The sequence below is a fragment of the Dromaius novaehollandiae genome, chromosome 3 (genome assembly GCF_036370855.1).
Source record: "Dromaius novaehollandiae isolate bDroNov1 chromosome 3, bDroNov1.hap1, whole genome shotgun sequence".
Taxonomy (NCBI): Eukaryota; Metazoa; Chordata; class Aves; order Casuariiformes; family Dromaiidae; genus Dromaius; species Dromaius novaehollandiae.
The window spans coordinates 128,871,260-128,886,987 of NC_088100.1; the positions used below are offsets into that span (position 1 = coordinate 128,871,260).

At 46.1% G+C, this 15,728-nt stretch overlaps 1 protein-coding gene across 3 annotated transcripts; it reads left to right on the forward strand.

The window, feature by feature from the left end:
- The first annotated feature begins 1,531 nt into the window (after positions 1-1,531).
- On the forward strand, positions 1,532-14,598 carry CHGB (chromogranin B). 3 transcript variants are annotated; one of them, XM_026110490.2, is made up of 5 exons: positions 1,532-1,653; positions 7,378-7,421; positions 8,788-8,881; positions 11,061-12,838; positions 14,188-14,598. In XM_026110490.2, exons 2-5 carry the CDS (start codon positions 7,389-7,391, stop codon positions 14,269-14,271), a joined length of 1,989 nt encoding a protein of 662 aa, XP_025966275.2. In that variant the 5' UTR covers positions 1,532-1,653; positions 7,378-7,388; the 3' UTR covers positions 14,272-14,598. The 3 variants fall into 3 exon arrangements, with proteins under 3 accessions (XP_025966275.2, XP_025966273.2, XP_025966274.2); XM_026110488.2 differs by lacking the exon at positions 1,532-1,653 and adding an exon at positions 2,502-2,589; XM_026110489.2 differs by lacking the exon at positions 1,532-1,653 and adding an exon at positions 2,877-3,029.
- Positions 14,599-15,728: the final 1,130 nt, after the last annotated feature.

The window sequence follows — 15,728 nt, forward strand, 5'->3', positions numbered from 1 at the left end:
TGTGGACCGTTCTGCTGAGAATGTGAATTTTTGGATGCTGCTTTGGGTGACCAGCCTGGTCTCTCTCCAGCGGATGCAGCTGGTGGATTTTAATTCCCCTGAAGTCACCGCTCTGTTGCCATACGAACGGGGAGCTGAGCTAGGCACCTGATCCTGCTTGACAATATACACACACACGTATATACATATGCCAGTGTCTAACAACAGCAAATCCAAAGTGTCTATGCAACCCCATGATGTTATGTTGCAACAGGCATTGAATATGCATAGATCACTCAAAGGATTTTCACTGCCGTTAATGAAGCTGAATAGATGATATCCCCTGAGGTGCTGGCTTTTCAGATTTGACTGGTATTTTTCTCCAGATCCAACCCCTTAGCACCTTCTGAATGAAAGAGATGAGTTTGTTCATGAAACGGGCTGCAGGATTTTCATTCCGTGAAAACTAATTGGCATCCTAGAATGAAGATCATCCTACCAGCACATCTAATTAGAGGAGAAGAAACCCCATATTCCCGGAGCAGTCTCATCTCAGTTCAGAAGGAACTCAGAAACAGGCATGAAAACTCACTCATCATCCTTTGAAATTCTAGCTTCCAGCATGAGCCAAATGTGTATTTTCTAAAGCGTTTGTATTTGAGAGAATCCAGCAGGATAAATACTGTTTATTCATAACGTGATAGATTGTCACAACATTGTGAGGCGTGTGTATCACTGCAGTGCGAGTTCTGACACATCTGAAGAAGTGAGGTTGAGGTGTGCCATTCACAACCCATCAAGTGAAACATGCCACAGCCTGCCATAATCCTGACTACTTAATGCACTTGGATCTCTTCCCTGATTTGAGGGGAAACTCATGCCAACTGATACCTGAGAGTAAAAGCCTGTGTGAAGTGACACTGTTTTGAAAATATAGGCTGGCCTAAATCATTGCAGGCAAGATGCTTAGCTTTTCTCTCGGTCCCGTTTTCCAGCACTGATGCAGGAGTCCTTTGGACTGTGCTTTTAAAACCTGCCTCAGGCCCTGAAATTGCAATGAAATATTCCTCCTCTCGCTCTGCCCCTGCTTCTGTCGCAGGCCTCTCGTGTGACCTTCTGCAAGGCTTGCAGATCTTTGTAGCCTCAACTCTGATCTGATCTGAAGGTATTAATGTTTGTTCCCAAGAGCTCCCAATGTAACTGATGGCAAAATGTACCCCAGCAGTGCTTTAACATCTTCTATCAATTGCAGATATAGGACTTCTTGCCTCTTAGAGGGTCTGGAAAGACCAGCCTCCCCCCTTCCCAGGCCTGAGGCGAGGTGGCCTTGGAGCCAGTGAAGTTCTTTGCTGTCCTTTGAACTGGGCTCTCAACTGTACCCAGTCAAGGCTGGTGATTTCCAGAGCAGCATCTCCCTGTTGAGACAGGTCTTGTCGTATAGCTGCTATTGGAACCGCCTGAGGGAAGCGGAGTAGGAGAAAACACAGAAGATACTGCAGAGTTAATTTGCTTTGCATGGTGGCCCAGGTAACTGGGTTCTGTTATTTTGCAGAAACTGCAGCCTGAGTACAAGGTGAATGAGGTATCTGGCTTTGCCCCCTGGAGCTGAAGGCTGTCTTCTGAAACAGGCTTGAAACGGAGCTTCAGTTCCTGTACGCACAGATGCTGCTGCACGTAAGTGTTACTAGAGCGCTGTGTCTCTGTGCCCCGTTTCATACGTTCAAAGGATATGTGGTTATAGCAACCTGCCGCTGTCAATGCACAATGTAACAGTCAATACACAGAGCAACAATGGAGAGAATGCCATTGTGATATATATAGAGAGCCATCGTCCTCTGTGAACAGTGGCAATTAGAGGGCCACCTGCCTAGCACTGTTTAAAAAGAGCGTTTGAAAAATGCACATAAATTGGAGATGGCCCTCCAAGAGTTAATGAGAGGGAAAACCAAGTCAGTCCCGGTCTCACAGTGCCTCTGCCTGCCTCTGAATGGAGCCGGGAGGAGCGTTCAGGCTCGCTCTGCAGCGCGCTCGTCGCAGCCCATCACTTGTGCTTTCCAGTCCCAGGCAGGATAGTGGAGGCTGTTCAAGAAAATTATGCAAAACTTCCTCTCTCTCCGTTCCTTCTGGCTCCCAGGTGCATAACCACAGTGAGCAAGAGGCTTGCCTGGGGATCCTAAGAGCGGTGGTTTCCTCTGTAAAGCTCTGAAGGAGCACCGCGTGTCATTCCCTCATGGGATGGCCTAAGCGAGCGGGTGCAGAACGGCGATAAAGCTGGAGCGCTCTAACGGGGAACGCTTCCCCGTGCCGCTCGGCTCCTGGTTCACACATGGGCAGCGATGAGCCGGATGAAAGGGGCCAGACACCTTGCAGGGGGGGACGGTTGCCACAGCATGCGAGAAGCCTTTGCTCAGAAAGGCGTAAGGAAACGCAGGGGCTGATTTCCCCCGAAAACTCTTCCAGGGGGGATGGGTTACTCCGCCTCCTCCCTGCTCTGCTGCGTGTGGGTAAATACGTAGCATCCCCGGAATAGGGGAAAGAAGAAATAAGGATGCTGCATGCTCCAGACTGGAGAAAGGGGCAGGGTGGCTCTGCCTTTTCCTTCCCGAGATGGTGGGTTGGGGGGGGGGGGGGGGGCGGCAGGAGGGCAGGGAAAGGCGCTCTCGCTTTCGCAGCCTGGGAGGAAACTTGCCCCGTGCTGGGGAGCGGGGGGAGGCGGCTCCTCCGCGGGCCGCGCAGGTAGCGGGGAGGGGGGCGGCGGAGCGGAGGCGGGGGGCTGCCCTGCCTGGGGGGGGGGGGGGCCGAGGCGGGTCCCACGGCCGCGCCTCCGTGCGGAGCGGGGCAGCGGCGGCGCCTCCGCCTCCCCCGGGGGCTCGCGGTGACGCAGGCTCCCGGAGGGCCCCCCGCCCGTCTACCTCCGCCCCCGCTCCCCGCTTTAAATAGCGGCGGCGAGGCGAGCGGTGCCGCGCTGAGGCGAGGCGAGGCGAGGCGAGCGGGAGGGAGCATGGCGCCGCTGGCGCTGCTCGGCCTCCTGGGGGCCGCCGCCCTGGCAGGTGAGCGGGGGGCGCGGGGCGCGCGCGGCCGTTGGAGCCGTTGGAACCGTTGGGCGCGCGGCGGGCGCAGCCGTTGGAGCCGTTGGGCGCCCGCCCAGCGCTGAGGGGGGACGGGAGCGCGCGCTCGGGGCGGGGGGCGCCGGCGGCTCTTGGGACCCCCCACCCCACCCCGAGCCCCGGCGGTGACGCCATCGGGGAGGGGTGATGTCACGCTTGCCGGCTCTACGTCACCGTGGCTGGCGGGTGGGGGTCCCCCCGGCCCGGGGTCTCCCCTCAGGCCCACCTAGGGGTGCGGCGGGCCGCCGGGCGCGATGCGACGCAGGGCGGTCGCACCGGTGAAATAATCGCTACGTGCGGTCCATGCCGATGAAATTTTGGATTTGGGATTTTTAGGAAAGCTCAAGCGTTTAGTCCTGAAGAGAGAGAGAGAAATAGGGAAAGTGGCACGAAGCCTCTGCCAGGCAGTGCTCATCTCGCGTTTACGGGGGCTGCTCCGCTCCCCTCTTACCAAGGATGCCGAGCTCCCCCGATGCTCTTCCGTCGCACGGCGTGCCGGCTCTTTCGTTGAAGCGCTTGGCCATTTTCCTGTGCTGCCTGCTAAGGGGATAACCGGTGCTATGCACTGCATGACAAGTGAGCCTTTTCCTCGCGCTCTTCAAAGGCTAAGCAGCTATTTTTAATTTTTTCCACAATACAACAGCTATATTTCTTTCCACAAAAGCTTTTCACTATGATTTTATTCAGAAAGTATACCTAGGTCTTACCAGATAATTCTAATTACTAGGAGGTGATTTTTAAAGTAGTGAGTCTGTAGCTTTAACTAACATCTGTTCTTTGCATGTAGCATCAAATATTAAAACCAAACTGTGAATTTAAAATTAAACACAACAAGATGAGACAATCACTTAGCTCTGTAGGTCTTGTACATACTGTGTAATCTCTCCAAAGAATCGGTGTAATTCTGGGTTGAGTAGTTTGGCTTTAGGTATATTGGAAGTCTTCAGATGGGAATCTGTTGGGACTTGTACAGAAACACAATAAAGCTGCAAAAAGTAATTGCCCTCAAGTATCTTTATCGTAATAAATAATTAAATGGGGGGGTGGAAGGTGGGGAGAGATCCCACCCTAGTGAAGCTCATCAGACTTGCTCCACAGACCTCGTGGGGTTTCGTGTCAAATATTTGTATGTGTTTGTGGTATCAAACTGGTCACGTTCCTCTCTGTGCCCGTTTTGGCTGTTCGGCTTTCATGTGTCAACCAGAATCCACTAAGCTACAGTACTAAGGAGTTTGCGTGGGGGTTAGGAGTCAGTGATAACATTAACTGCAAGAACTTTCTAGTGTTCCCTCTTCAAAGCAACGTGCTAAAGTTTCTGTGATCTTTGCTGTGAAGGGTTTTTGCTGGAAATTTTGGTCAGGGATGGCAGCAGCATTCTGAGTCATCAGCATTAATGAAAAAAAACTTTGCAGGGATTAAAATAGCAGGGACCCACCAGGAAATTTGCTCAATCTTGGAGATGCAAGCGAAAGCCCTGTGGATTTGTCCTGCATTATTTTCACAGTCCGCGTTTCTCAACCTCTTCAGTGATCCTCGTTAGTTCTCAGCATTTCTGCAAAACCAGATAATGTGATTTTAACCGCCCAGGCAGGTTTGGCTCAGGAGGTGAACGCATACCCACAGCTTTGTTTTGTGGTCGGGTTTCCTTCTCTGGACGTGCCCTGCCTTGGTCTCCACCGCAAAACCCAGGAGCTGTTGCGGCTGCCGTGTGCCTGCTCGACTGTGACCCGTGAGCGGGGTGGGCGCTTCACAGCCCGACGGTGTCGGCAGCGCCGGGGCAGTCGCTTCACCCTGAGCGTGCGTGGAGGGGGAGGCAGAGCGCCCTTCGCCCGCTCCCCTCCGCTGGCAGCGGGCCCGGGGGAGCTCTCGCCAGCTGGCGTGGGTTTGCGCTGCCAGCACTGATGTAAAGTGGGGCGCGCTGGCTCCCCGAGGGCTTCCTCCCGCAGCTATAGCACAGCAGCTGCCTCGGTGCATTATTTCAGGCTCCAGGATGGATTTGATATTCATCTTGTTCCTCCAGGCAGGGTAATATGACATATGTCCAATATTCTCGGTTTCTTAAGCTACTGTTGTGATAGCCTAATGCTTCCTCTTTGTCTGCGCGCGTTGGCTTTCGTTGTTGAACAAGCACTTGCTTAATGGTCGTTAACCTCTCCATGGAGTTTTGGCATGACAGAGCAGAGCTAGTCGGCCCAGCCCGACTTTGCGTTCACGTGCCAGTGACACAACTCTCGGGAGGCAGACCAAAGTTGGCGTCTCATAGCGCAGAGACATTTTGAGGCTCGTCTGTTCTGTGTTTGATTACATCAAACAGCTGCAACTCGAAGGAGATGTGCTGTGGCAGGATCGTTATCAAGGACAAAATCGGATGTTTGCTTTTGTGCCTCTCCTGATTTCTCATGGGCCGGACAGCAGGAGCAGTTGTGAACTCACCAAGGTGGGCAGAGGCACGGAGTGGGTCACCCCTCTGCTTATGCACAAGTGGAGGCTACAAGCAGCTCTTGCCACAGGAGATAGAGCAGGAGCAGTGCCTCCAACCCCCGTGGGATTTGGAGAATGTCTTTTTTAGGGGATAACATGTAGAAGGGGCTTTGCTGCTGGTCGTCCCTGCAGATAAGTGCTTCCTTACTCTTCCTGCTCAGATGGAGGATGCAGGCAGGTTAGACCGCAGTGGCATCAGTACTGTGGTGGTGATTTGCAAACTAGGTTAGTAAATGAAGTATGCTAATGCCTGTCTCCGTCAGCACCGGCACGCTAAAAACGAAGGAGAGGTTTGGCTGTATATAGCACCATCTCCCCCATGCACCACCTGGCACTGTGAGGAAACGATCTAGTAGGGGTGTAATGCTATTTTTAGGGGAATCCCTTCTGTGCTATCCAAGTGTGGGAGCCTTCTGTGGTAGCAGTTGTACGCATAGATGAGAGGCAGGCGCCGGAGGAGTGTATTCCTTGCTGCATCTGTGCCTTGGGCAGGGGAAGGCGGCAAAAATAGAGGGCAGTAGAAATATGAAGTGTTATTACTTTATCATGTCCAGTTATTACACACAGAGTCAATGGCAAAGGGGATGCCTCCTTCCTCTGCAGACACAGCAAAGTGCAAGGCCACGAGCTCCTCCCTGCTTTGCAGGAAGCCTCCTGAGGGCAGTCTGGAGCTTTCCTGCCGTGGTGTAAGAGAGGGTAAACTGGCCCAATCATCTCCATCATCTGCTGTGTGTCCATCCGTTATAGAAGACCTTGCACTGTCGTAAAGCCCACCAAAACGGTATTGTAGAAATGTTGATATTTGAATTTAACGTGATGGTGACTCGTGTTAGAACTTCAGCATCCCGCCCCGAGCTGTGTGTTCGGGTACTATGACTATATACCGTGCGGTAAGTCCGTGAAGTAGTGGTGCAGCAGTCCTTGCCTCTGTGCACTCTTTTGTGGCCGGCAGACTGGCTGAACTTCACTTCTGCAGATCTCCAGGTGTACGAGAATCAACGTGGCTTATTAATGCACGCAGCCAAGCTCATTAACCAGTAGGAGATACACGGCAGAATAAAGCAACATGAAGGTTTCACTTGCAGCTTCTTTCTGAAAGAAGTTATCTTGGACCTAGTGCAGTAGAGCTAGCGCAGGGAGGTGTTAAATACCCCAAGCATCCTCAGGACAGAGGGAGGGACTGGTTGGGCCACTTCCTTCCCACAGGTTTTTTTCCATGGGAATATGGTTTTTTGCTCATCTCTTGTGGTGATAATGGAGCACTTGGAGGAGACAATTAGTGGAAGCATTCCTATGCTGTCCTGGCTCTGTCCTCTTCCAAGGAGGCTCCTGCTGTCCAGGTGAGACAGGATTTCTCCAGTAGGATTGGGACAGTAGTTGCTTTTCAGCTTGAAGATTCTTCTTCCATTGAAGAAGCGACCTGAGCTCTTTGCAAAAGCCAAAGGAGTTTCTGAAGTGAAAACAGGCCTTGTTTGTTTCCTCTTTTGCCACCAAAGATGTCTAACTACATGAAGAAGCAACTTGCTGTATGGCTGTTCTTGGAATTTGGGTGCTGCTTTCTGTTTTCATGGTGCATATTCTTTTTATGCTAGAAATGTCAGCATGCCTCTTCTCATGTTAGGCTACAGCTTTATGCTGCTCATCCTTCTTGAAGAAAAGATGTAATGCAGCTGTGTCTCATTCGACTGCTGCTGCCAGCCCAAAATTCAAGCAAACAGTCTCATCGGGCCAATCTGACTGAGACCTCCTGTCAGTGATGTTTATGGTTGTTGCCAGGATTAATGTCTGTAATAACTTATTTTTCTTGTAGGTGTCAGTGCAATGCCAACAGAAAAAGACCATATTGAAGAAATGGTGAGTAGCTATTATGTCAAAGCAAATTTCAGCAAATAAGTCATATGTTCTACACTGCTCTGGCTCCAGGTTTGCTTTTAGACTCTTGGGATAATGTTATTTTTTCCCTAAGGGTAAACTCTGAAGAGATCATCACTGATGTGGAACTCGGAGTCCCTTTAGCAAGCAAAAAGATACCTACGTGTGTCTCTGCATTTGAAAATGGAAGCTAGCTTCTTGAGTCAGTTTGGCACTCTTCAGATTGTATGCTTTACAGCTGCCTGCAAAATGATCTGAGATATTGCTCAACAGTGCACGTAGTCAGATTGTGAAAAGTGAGATGGCAAATTTGAAGAAAAGTGAAATACTGAGAAATACCTATGGCTAGTAACCATGTAATGAACTTTCTAAGGCAACCCTCAGATCTTTCTTTGGAAGGAGGTTCTTGACCTATTTGAGGAATTAAATGCCACTGGATGCTCACAGTCTGACATCAGGCCCTCTTCTCTGGTTTACAGAATGATAATTCAAATTAGTAAACACCTGCAAATAACTGAAAACCACTAAAAGACAGGCTGCCGCACAGATGTTTCATCTACTCCCTTCCAGTCCCCCAGATTGTCAGCCTAAGGAGTGTGGTATGTCACTGGGCATCTGGTCACTTACGACCAGAAACTTCCAACACCTGAAAATCATTTTGTGTTAGTTTGTACAAAAAAGCTGTTTTAGTGGGAGGTTAGAGTTAGAGGTGGTTGTGACCCCTTTCTAAATCAATCAATTTCTTCTTCTTCTGGAAGACTTTCCAGTTGAATGTCAAGTACTGAGAGAGGCAGGGCTTACAGCACAGGCAGAGGAAAAGGTACTTAGAAATCCTCAGAATAAAATCTTGAAATACTTTGTGCAGCATATGTCTTTCAAAGACTATAAAGCTGCTTTTCTGGTTTATTGGCAATCCAAGTAATACTTCTGGTAAGGCCTTGTTGGGGCAGGTCCTAAGGGATGATGCTCATATATCAAACATGTGTTGTGTTGATTATTTTTTGAAAGGTCTCATTATCACATTTGACTTGTCTTTGTACTGAATAGGATGTTTAATATTTAAAAAACATACAATAGGAGCCTGTTACCTGTGCAAACAAAAGAAGAGGGGAAAAAAGAGGTAATGATCATCCTCCTCTTACTGATATGCAAGTGAGGAGGAGAGTGACTGACTTGCCTAAAAACACAGGAAGCCCTTGTAGAGCTAGGGATTACGCAAAGCTTGTAAATATTAGCCTCAAATCTACCCCTAAACTGGTCTTTCTCACTAACTTACTGCATCATTCGCCTGAAGCAGGATTTCCATTTTCACCATGACAATTTTTTTCTTCATTTTTGTTTCTTCTAGGTAACACAGTGTATAGTAGAAGTTCTCTCCAATGCTCTGTCGAAGCCAAATGCACCACCAATTAATCCCGAGTGCAAAGAAATCCTTAAGAAGAGTAAGTACAACATTATCTGAACTTGTGAAAGAAATTTGGTAGATACCAGTGTTAATTTTATAAACAAATGTTCTCATTTTGCAGGATAGAAGCATTCATCATTTGAATTTCATATTTAAGAACAGTATCTTGGAAGTGAAGTACTTCACATTGTTAGTCATGATGTGCCATTGCTTTGTCTTGCAAGACAAGACTTTTGCAAGCTGATCATCTCAAGAGTCAAAGAACTTCAAACTTGTTCATATTGTTGCCAAGTGCAAATAACACGAATAGTAATTTTTCCCCCCCTCCTCCTAATCCCAGAACTCTGATTTTGCAGTGGGCCATTAAGTGATTCATTGGCCTGGGGTTACGTGGGCAAGTTAGGAATATTCCTGCAAAATACGAGTTTCAGCATTAGACCCTCTTGTTGGTAACTTTGAGAAAATAAACTTGCAAATGGATTCTGTCTTGTGTGAACTGTTATTTCAGCCCGTGTCAATCCGGTGCCTTGTAATTTCAGTCTAAGGATTCTTATTGCCTTCTGTTTCCTGTCTTGCCCAAAGAGCAAAAGGCCTTATCTGGTAACTTCAGGGACTTTTGGCTAATACTTGTATGGCTCTCTGTACTTAAGCCATCTTCAAAGTCTGAGGAAAGCAGGTAATCTCTTCAGCTAGCCCAGGAGATCAACAAATGCGTCTGGGTTTGGACCAGATGCTGAGCCCATCCCAGAGCGTAGGAACTGGCTTCAAATAACTTCCTCTTAAATCAACAAGGCTCCTGCATCTGGTGGCAACTGAACCAGTGCCCAGCGCAGGAGAGGGAGTGTCTCAATTAGGTTGTAACCAGCCCTGAAAACTATGACGTTTGTGGTGCTCTTTCAAAAGCCCTGGAGATGTGCACTGAAATCTCCTTTGGGAGCCCTCATTCCCAATGAGCTCTTTCCTACAGCATGGTATTCAGCTGCCTTGATGTATAAACCTGTTTGCACGCTTGATTACCGGCTGTAGTGAACCGTGGCTGAGTCTGACACTGTGCCAAACTGCAAAATCTACATACATCTTTTCTGTCCAACATATTACTTATTTGATTACAGAACAACAAACAGGCTCTTGAGCTTACCTGCCAGTGGAAGCAATAATGAAACCCATAATCTGTCTTCTGCTTATTTGTAGATGAAATTATGCTTGGCTCTAAGACAGTAATTGGAAGAGGGTGGCTTTCAGGGCTTCAGGAAGACATGCATAACATACCTGGGATATTTCATCAGGATGTTTTACACCAAATGAACAAGTGATAATTTGTATCTAGCTCAGGCCAAGTTTTGAGGAGATGGTCACTATCATCAGGCATTAAGCCTTATGACACCGTGTTAGTTTCAGATAAACCTGTCTGTTGTCCCTCTTTTGGTAAATGAAAACACTGGAAAGAGAGGGTAAGGACCTTTTTTGCCCTTGGACAGATCTCTAAGAATGCCAGATAATGAGAAGATTTTCAGAAATAATGAGCTAACTTTAAATATCTGTGAAACTATTTTCTGAACTTTTAGGATTTGTGACCTACTTCTGATGTCACTCAGACCAGAGTGAAGCAGAAATATTTTCATAGAAATATAGTTACTGTTGTGGTCAGAGTCAGACTGTAAAATTTAGCATTTGGAAATAGTGGAAGGTGCATGATTTTGATTAAACATAACTGCTGCAAGGTGACAATTTTCTTTCATTTTGGTGCAATCAATTTAGAACTCTTAATATTTGATAAAAGCGTATTTACACCACACCTCAGATATTTTTGAGCAATTTGAAATAAATGTTTGGCTTTTTTTGTGAGTAAGTATATGTGATAGTTAACGCCTGACTTTCAGAAAAACAACACAGCTCCAGATCCCACTGATTTTTAATGGGAATGAGAATTTAGCACTAAAAACAGTAACTATTACAAATACATACAAAAGCCAAAGAAGAAATATAATTCTGGAAATTTCAATGAAACTTTTAAAATACCAAATTAAATGAAAAGTAATTAACACTTTTCCAGACAAACATTCAAAACAGAAGACAATGACAAGCTTTAAAAGTAGAAATAAAAAATTAGTTCCTTCCATATCTTTTTGCTGCTTTGGAAAGCCAGTTATCTATTTAAACTGAAATGCTTCAGCTCAGAGTTAGAATACTTCAATAAGCTACTTTTGTTATTGTAGGTGGCAAAAATGACAGAGATAAAAAAGAAGACAGACAGCTCGAAGTGAGGCATTTGAAAGACCCAGCAGAGAATGAAAAACATCATTTTGGGAGTGTGGAGAAAGAACAAAGTCAGACTGAAATGGAATCTAAAATACACATGAAAGGAAGTGACGAAAAGAAACTTGGTCGTGAGGAAGATAAAAGCGAGGAAGAGGAGTATGGACACAACATATCCGTTCACGAGGCTCATGAAGACAGACTCCATGCAGAAGAAAAGAAACACCATCAGGAGATCAGAAAAGAGGATGAGAATAGTTACTACAGGGAAGAAGACAGCAAAGAGAGCAGGCGTCATGGTGAAGAGGCAGAGCGTGCCGTTCTCAACAAGAAGTCCATGAGCACAGAGGAATTCCCTGATGGGAACGATCAACGTCCCATGAGCCAGGCGCGTTCAGAGGAGAGAACGCAAAGTCTTGACAAGAGAATTCATGAGGGGGAGGAGGGGGAGGAAGAAAGAAGTGAAAAATACCATCATGAGTCTAAGGAACGTGATTCCTCCCATCAGCAGGATCATGAAGAATCTGACGAGAGTGAAGAAGCAGAGGAGGAGAAGCAAGCCTACAAACCAAAACAGTACTACAGGAAGCACAGAATGGGTGACTCCGAAGAGAAGAGAGGCCATAGTGGTGAGAAAGAGAAACTAGCTGAGGAATCAAATGCAGAGGAGGGCCGTCACTGGGACAGAAGGAACCACCATCAGAAACACCACCGTGAAGAGTCTGAGTGGCGTCGTGAGGAGAAGGGAGGCTATCCTGGGAGGCGTGGGTCTGAAGAGGTGGAGGAAAAGAGGTATACAGATCAGGGAAGTGAGGAGCGCAGGGAGAGATGGCAGCAGAGTAAAGAGAGCAGCGAAGAGGAAAGTAAGAGGCATCACCAAAGTGAAGAAAGTAATGAAAAATGGCATGAGGAGAGGAGACACCATGATGGATCACATGAGGCAAGGAGACACCATTCTGAGGGAAGGGCATATCGTGGAGAAAGTGAGGAAGAGCTCGACAGGTATCTCAGTGGAGGCAGCAAGGAGGAGAAGCAGCACCGTGGTGAAGGAAGACACCGCTTGCAGGACAGTGAAGATGAAGAGACACAGAAACTGGACATGAGAGAGAGCAAAGGGCAGGTCAGAAGACACTATAGCACTGAGGACAGAGACAGTGTAGAGCAGCAGCACTACCCTGGCAACAGTGAGGAGGAGGAGGAAGAGGAGGAAGTAGAAAAGAACCATCACAGCAGTGATCAAATAGAAAGTGAAGAGAATATGGAGGAAGGAAGATATGCAGAGAGGGAAGAGTACAAAAGCCCTTTCCCTGCAGAGAATGAGAGGAGAACCACAGCATCGTACAGCCCTTTCTACCCACTACTGTGGTGGAAGAGCCGTCACTTTGAGAAAAAGGACAATGTGGGAGAGCAGCTTCTGGAGAGCAAGGAGGAAGTCAGGCCCACCCTGAGCGAGAAGAATCTTTTCCCTGAATATAATGACTATGACTGGTGGGAGAAAAAGCAAATTCTGAATGCTCTGAACTATGGACGCACTGAGAAGAGGAATCTTGGCAAAATCAACAGATTCGATATGAAGAGGCAATACAACAGGATGGATCAACTTGCGCAACTTCTGAATTACAGGAAGAAGTCAGCTGAATTTCCAGAGTTGTATGATTCTGGAGAAGATATGAGAAAACGTCACATAATCAGGAATGACAAGGGAAATCTGAGCCAGAGGCCTCTGACAGAAGAGGAGGTATGTGTAGGTGTTTCTCTGATTAGCTAAAGGAAGGTGATGTTGCACACACGATGTTACGTGCACATTTCTAAAATTCATTTCCAAGAATGCTGATAAACTGCAAGTTAAAAAAAAAAAGTCAGTAATTTAAAAATTTTGCTTTCTCTGAATGAACTCAGTGGAGCTATTCCAGGGCCCAGTTTGTAAAAATAAAGACAATGTGTGTCTTTTAGCTCCTGTCTGCTGCAAGACGGGAAGAGAAAGGAGATTTTTTTTTTTTCTTCCTCTTTGGGCCTTACCTCTCCCTCTAGGGTCTTACAGAGTAACAAAACAAAGATACCCATTGCAGAAGGAGCAGAGAGGTAACTAGCAAGTACCAACTGGTTGTTTAAATCACAGAGCTGAAAAATGAGTTGCAGGTTTAGAAGTAATTCAGCTGTCGACTGACTTGACTTCCTGCCTGTGACTGCAGAACAGTCCTGGCTTGCACTTGCATGCCCCATTCACGCATGTAGTGGCCATGTGTTTGGATCCTTTCTATGTTGGACTTCCTGTTACGCTTTGGTGTCTAGGAAAACGAGGAGCCTACACCCATCAGCTAGATGCCTGTCACATATGTTGCTGTATCTACTGCACAAACCCGATGTGGACTGCGAGCAGTGGAGAGGCTAATGGGAATTTATAGAGAGGCTAAAGTGTGGTAGCAAGTCATGATGAGCAGGAATGGCTGTTTTCTCCAGCACCTGGTAACATGGGAGAACTTCTTTTATTGCACACTGTGCTTGTCACTTGTCAAAAGACCAGAATCATGCTGACCATAAGGTTGTAGTCTTTAAGGGACCTTAACCTAGACAGAAGTGATTTCATGCCGCTAGGACTAGCAGTTTTGAAATAGTAGGAAGTCGCTAGATAATGCCATTTTAAAGCCTAAAAAGATCAAGCTGTAATTAGGACCTACTCTCAGAATGAGTATTTTCAATATTTTCCCCAACACTAGGTTCAGCTAAAAACACGAAATTGAACAAACCTCCAAAGAATGTGCTGCAAAACTGTTAGCACCCCCAAAGACAACAAAACTAAACCGTACGATGGAGTCATGTGGGATTTGGTCACTGCTGTATCATACAGATACCACTGCATTCAGTTGACACTGCTCACAAATTTTTACCTGGATAAAAAGGACCAACACTAAAACTCCCCCCTGCCCCCTCCCCTTTTCTTTAACTAACGAAAAAAAAAAGCTGCATGGGGGGGGCTAGTAAGTAGAGGGAGATGGCTGCCTGAGGAACTGTATCCTTGTTTCTCATTTTCATGGAATAAAATAATGTGCCAACACTGTTGGGTAAAATGCTCTTTTCTTTTCACAGGAAAAAGAACTGGAAAACCTAGCTGCTATGGATTTGGAACTGCAGAAAATAGCTGAGAAGTTTAATGACAACAGGAGAGGCTGAATATGATCTTCTTTGGCATTTCAAAGCTAGGTGTAGCAGTACTCACAATACCTGTATTATGTGGTAAATTCACTGCCACTGGAATGTTGTTTGCCCTAAAAACAGGAAATACTATTTACTGTCCACTATAGTGTAGTGATTTATACCGCTGAATGTGTCTTTAATTTGCTATTATGCTCTTGAGATCTGAATAGCATGAATTTTAGTATTATAACTTTCATGCAAGGCAGATATTTTTAATATGCTTGTGAGAATAATTGTGTTTGTGTTCTTCAAAAATATATTTGTCTGAGTTTGAAATAATAAAAACATTTATCTTGGATCAAACTTTCTCCTTCCTTATTTGAGTGATTGGAGTTATTTTGAAATAATCTGTATGAGATGAATATATTGTGTACAAAATATTGAAGTGTGGTTCACCAATATTATTTTTACCAGGTTAAGAGGAATCTGTTGATGTTTTTTATTTGACAGTAGGCAAGAGCATGAGAGGTCAGCAAGAATCCTGATAATTTGCTCTAGTAACTCAGAAATGCCCTGCGAATTACTTAGTTCTGGAAATTAGTCATTAAAGAAGCAAAGAGGTTGCATCACCAAATGGATGTTGGTTAATTTGAAAAATATGTAGTGCTTCAGAATTAATGCATTATGTAGCTGACTGGTTATGCCACTCATTCAAATTAAGTGGTGCCATTAATTTAATCACCTCGAGAACAGGTGCTTTGCTCACACATTTTTTTAGCTTACTTCAGACAAGGAAGTAGTGACGATAGGGTTATAGAGCCTGCGCGCTGTATTAGAACAATGCAAGTTTTACACAAGCCAAGTTTCTCAGCAAACAGTGAGCTGGGATGGGCTCTGTGCAGTAAGAGAGCGGTAAGTGGGCTGTGGAAGCAGCCATTTGGTAATCTCATGGCACTACGCAGCCGTAAAAGAAAGTATCCCATAATTAGTTTCAATTACTCCAAGTATCTGGGGTTCAATTTAATTTAACTTACCCAATTTTTTCTGCTGTGACAGTGTTTTCAGTTCCTTGTGTTAACACAGACAGGAGAGAGGTACTATACATGGAATTCATCTGAATCACATTATCATTAAATATGCAGCAGCTGTTGTCCCAGCTTAACCCATTTAATCCACCTGATCATCAAAACACAGATACACTCTTTGATTAACTGCAGAGCAATTCCACATGAAAAGGCTCAGTGAGATGCTCATCCTTGAACAGCCAGAGCATGTCTATGGCTAGGGAGTATGGTAACGTTCAAAGATTTCATCTTGTTTAAGGTATATGAAGACCAAAATCCTGACTCTCAGCGGTTGACAGAAATGTTGACCAGTAGGACCAGGATCACACTAGAATTTTTCGGTAAGAGTAATGAAAGAAAGAACATGTTGCAGCTGGAAAAATATTTTGTTTACTACCTTCAAATTCTGAGACTCTCCCTCATAAAATT

Bases quoted from the DNA above. Each gene is read 5' to 3' on its own strand.
- CHGB (XM_026110488.2), top strand. From the start codon at position 2,535: ATGCTCCAGACTGGAGAAAGGGGCAGGGTGGCTCTGCCTTTTCCTTCC. The intron at 7,422-8,787 runs GTGAGTAGCTAT...TGTTTCTTCTAG, and splicing joins AAGACCATATTGAAGAAATG to GTAACACAGTGTATAGTAGA. The intron at 12,839-14,187 runs GTATGTGTAGGT...TTCTTTTCACAG, and splicing joins GGCCTCTGACAGAAGAGGAG to GAAAAAGAACTGGAAAACCT.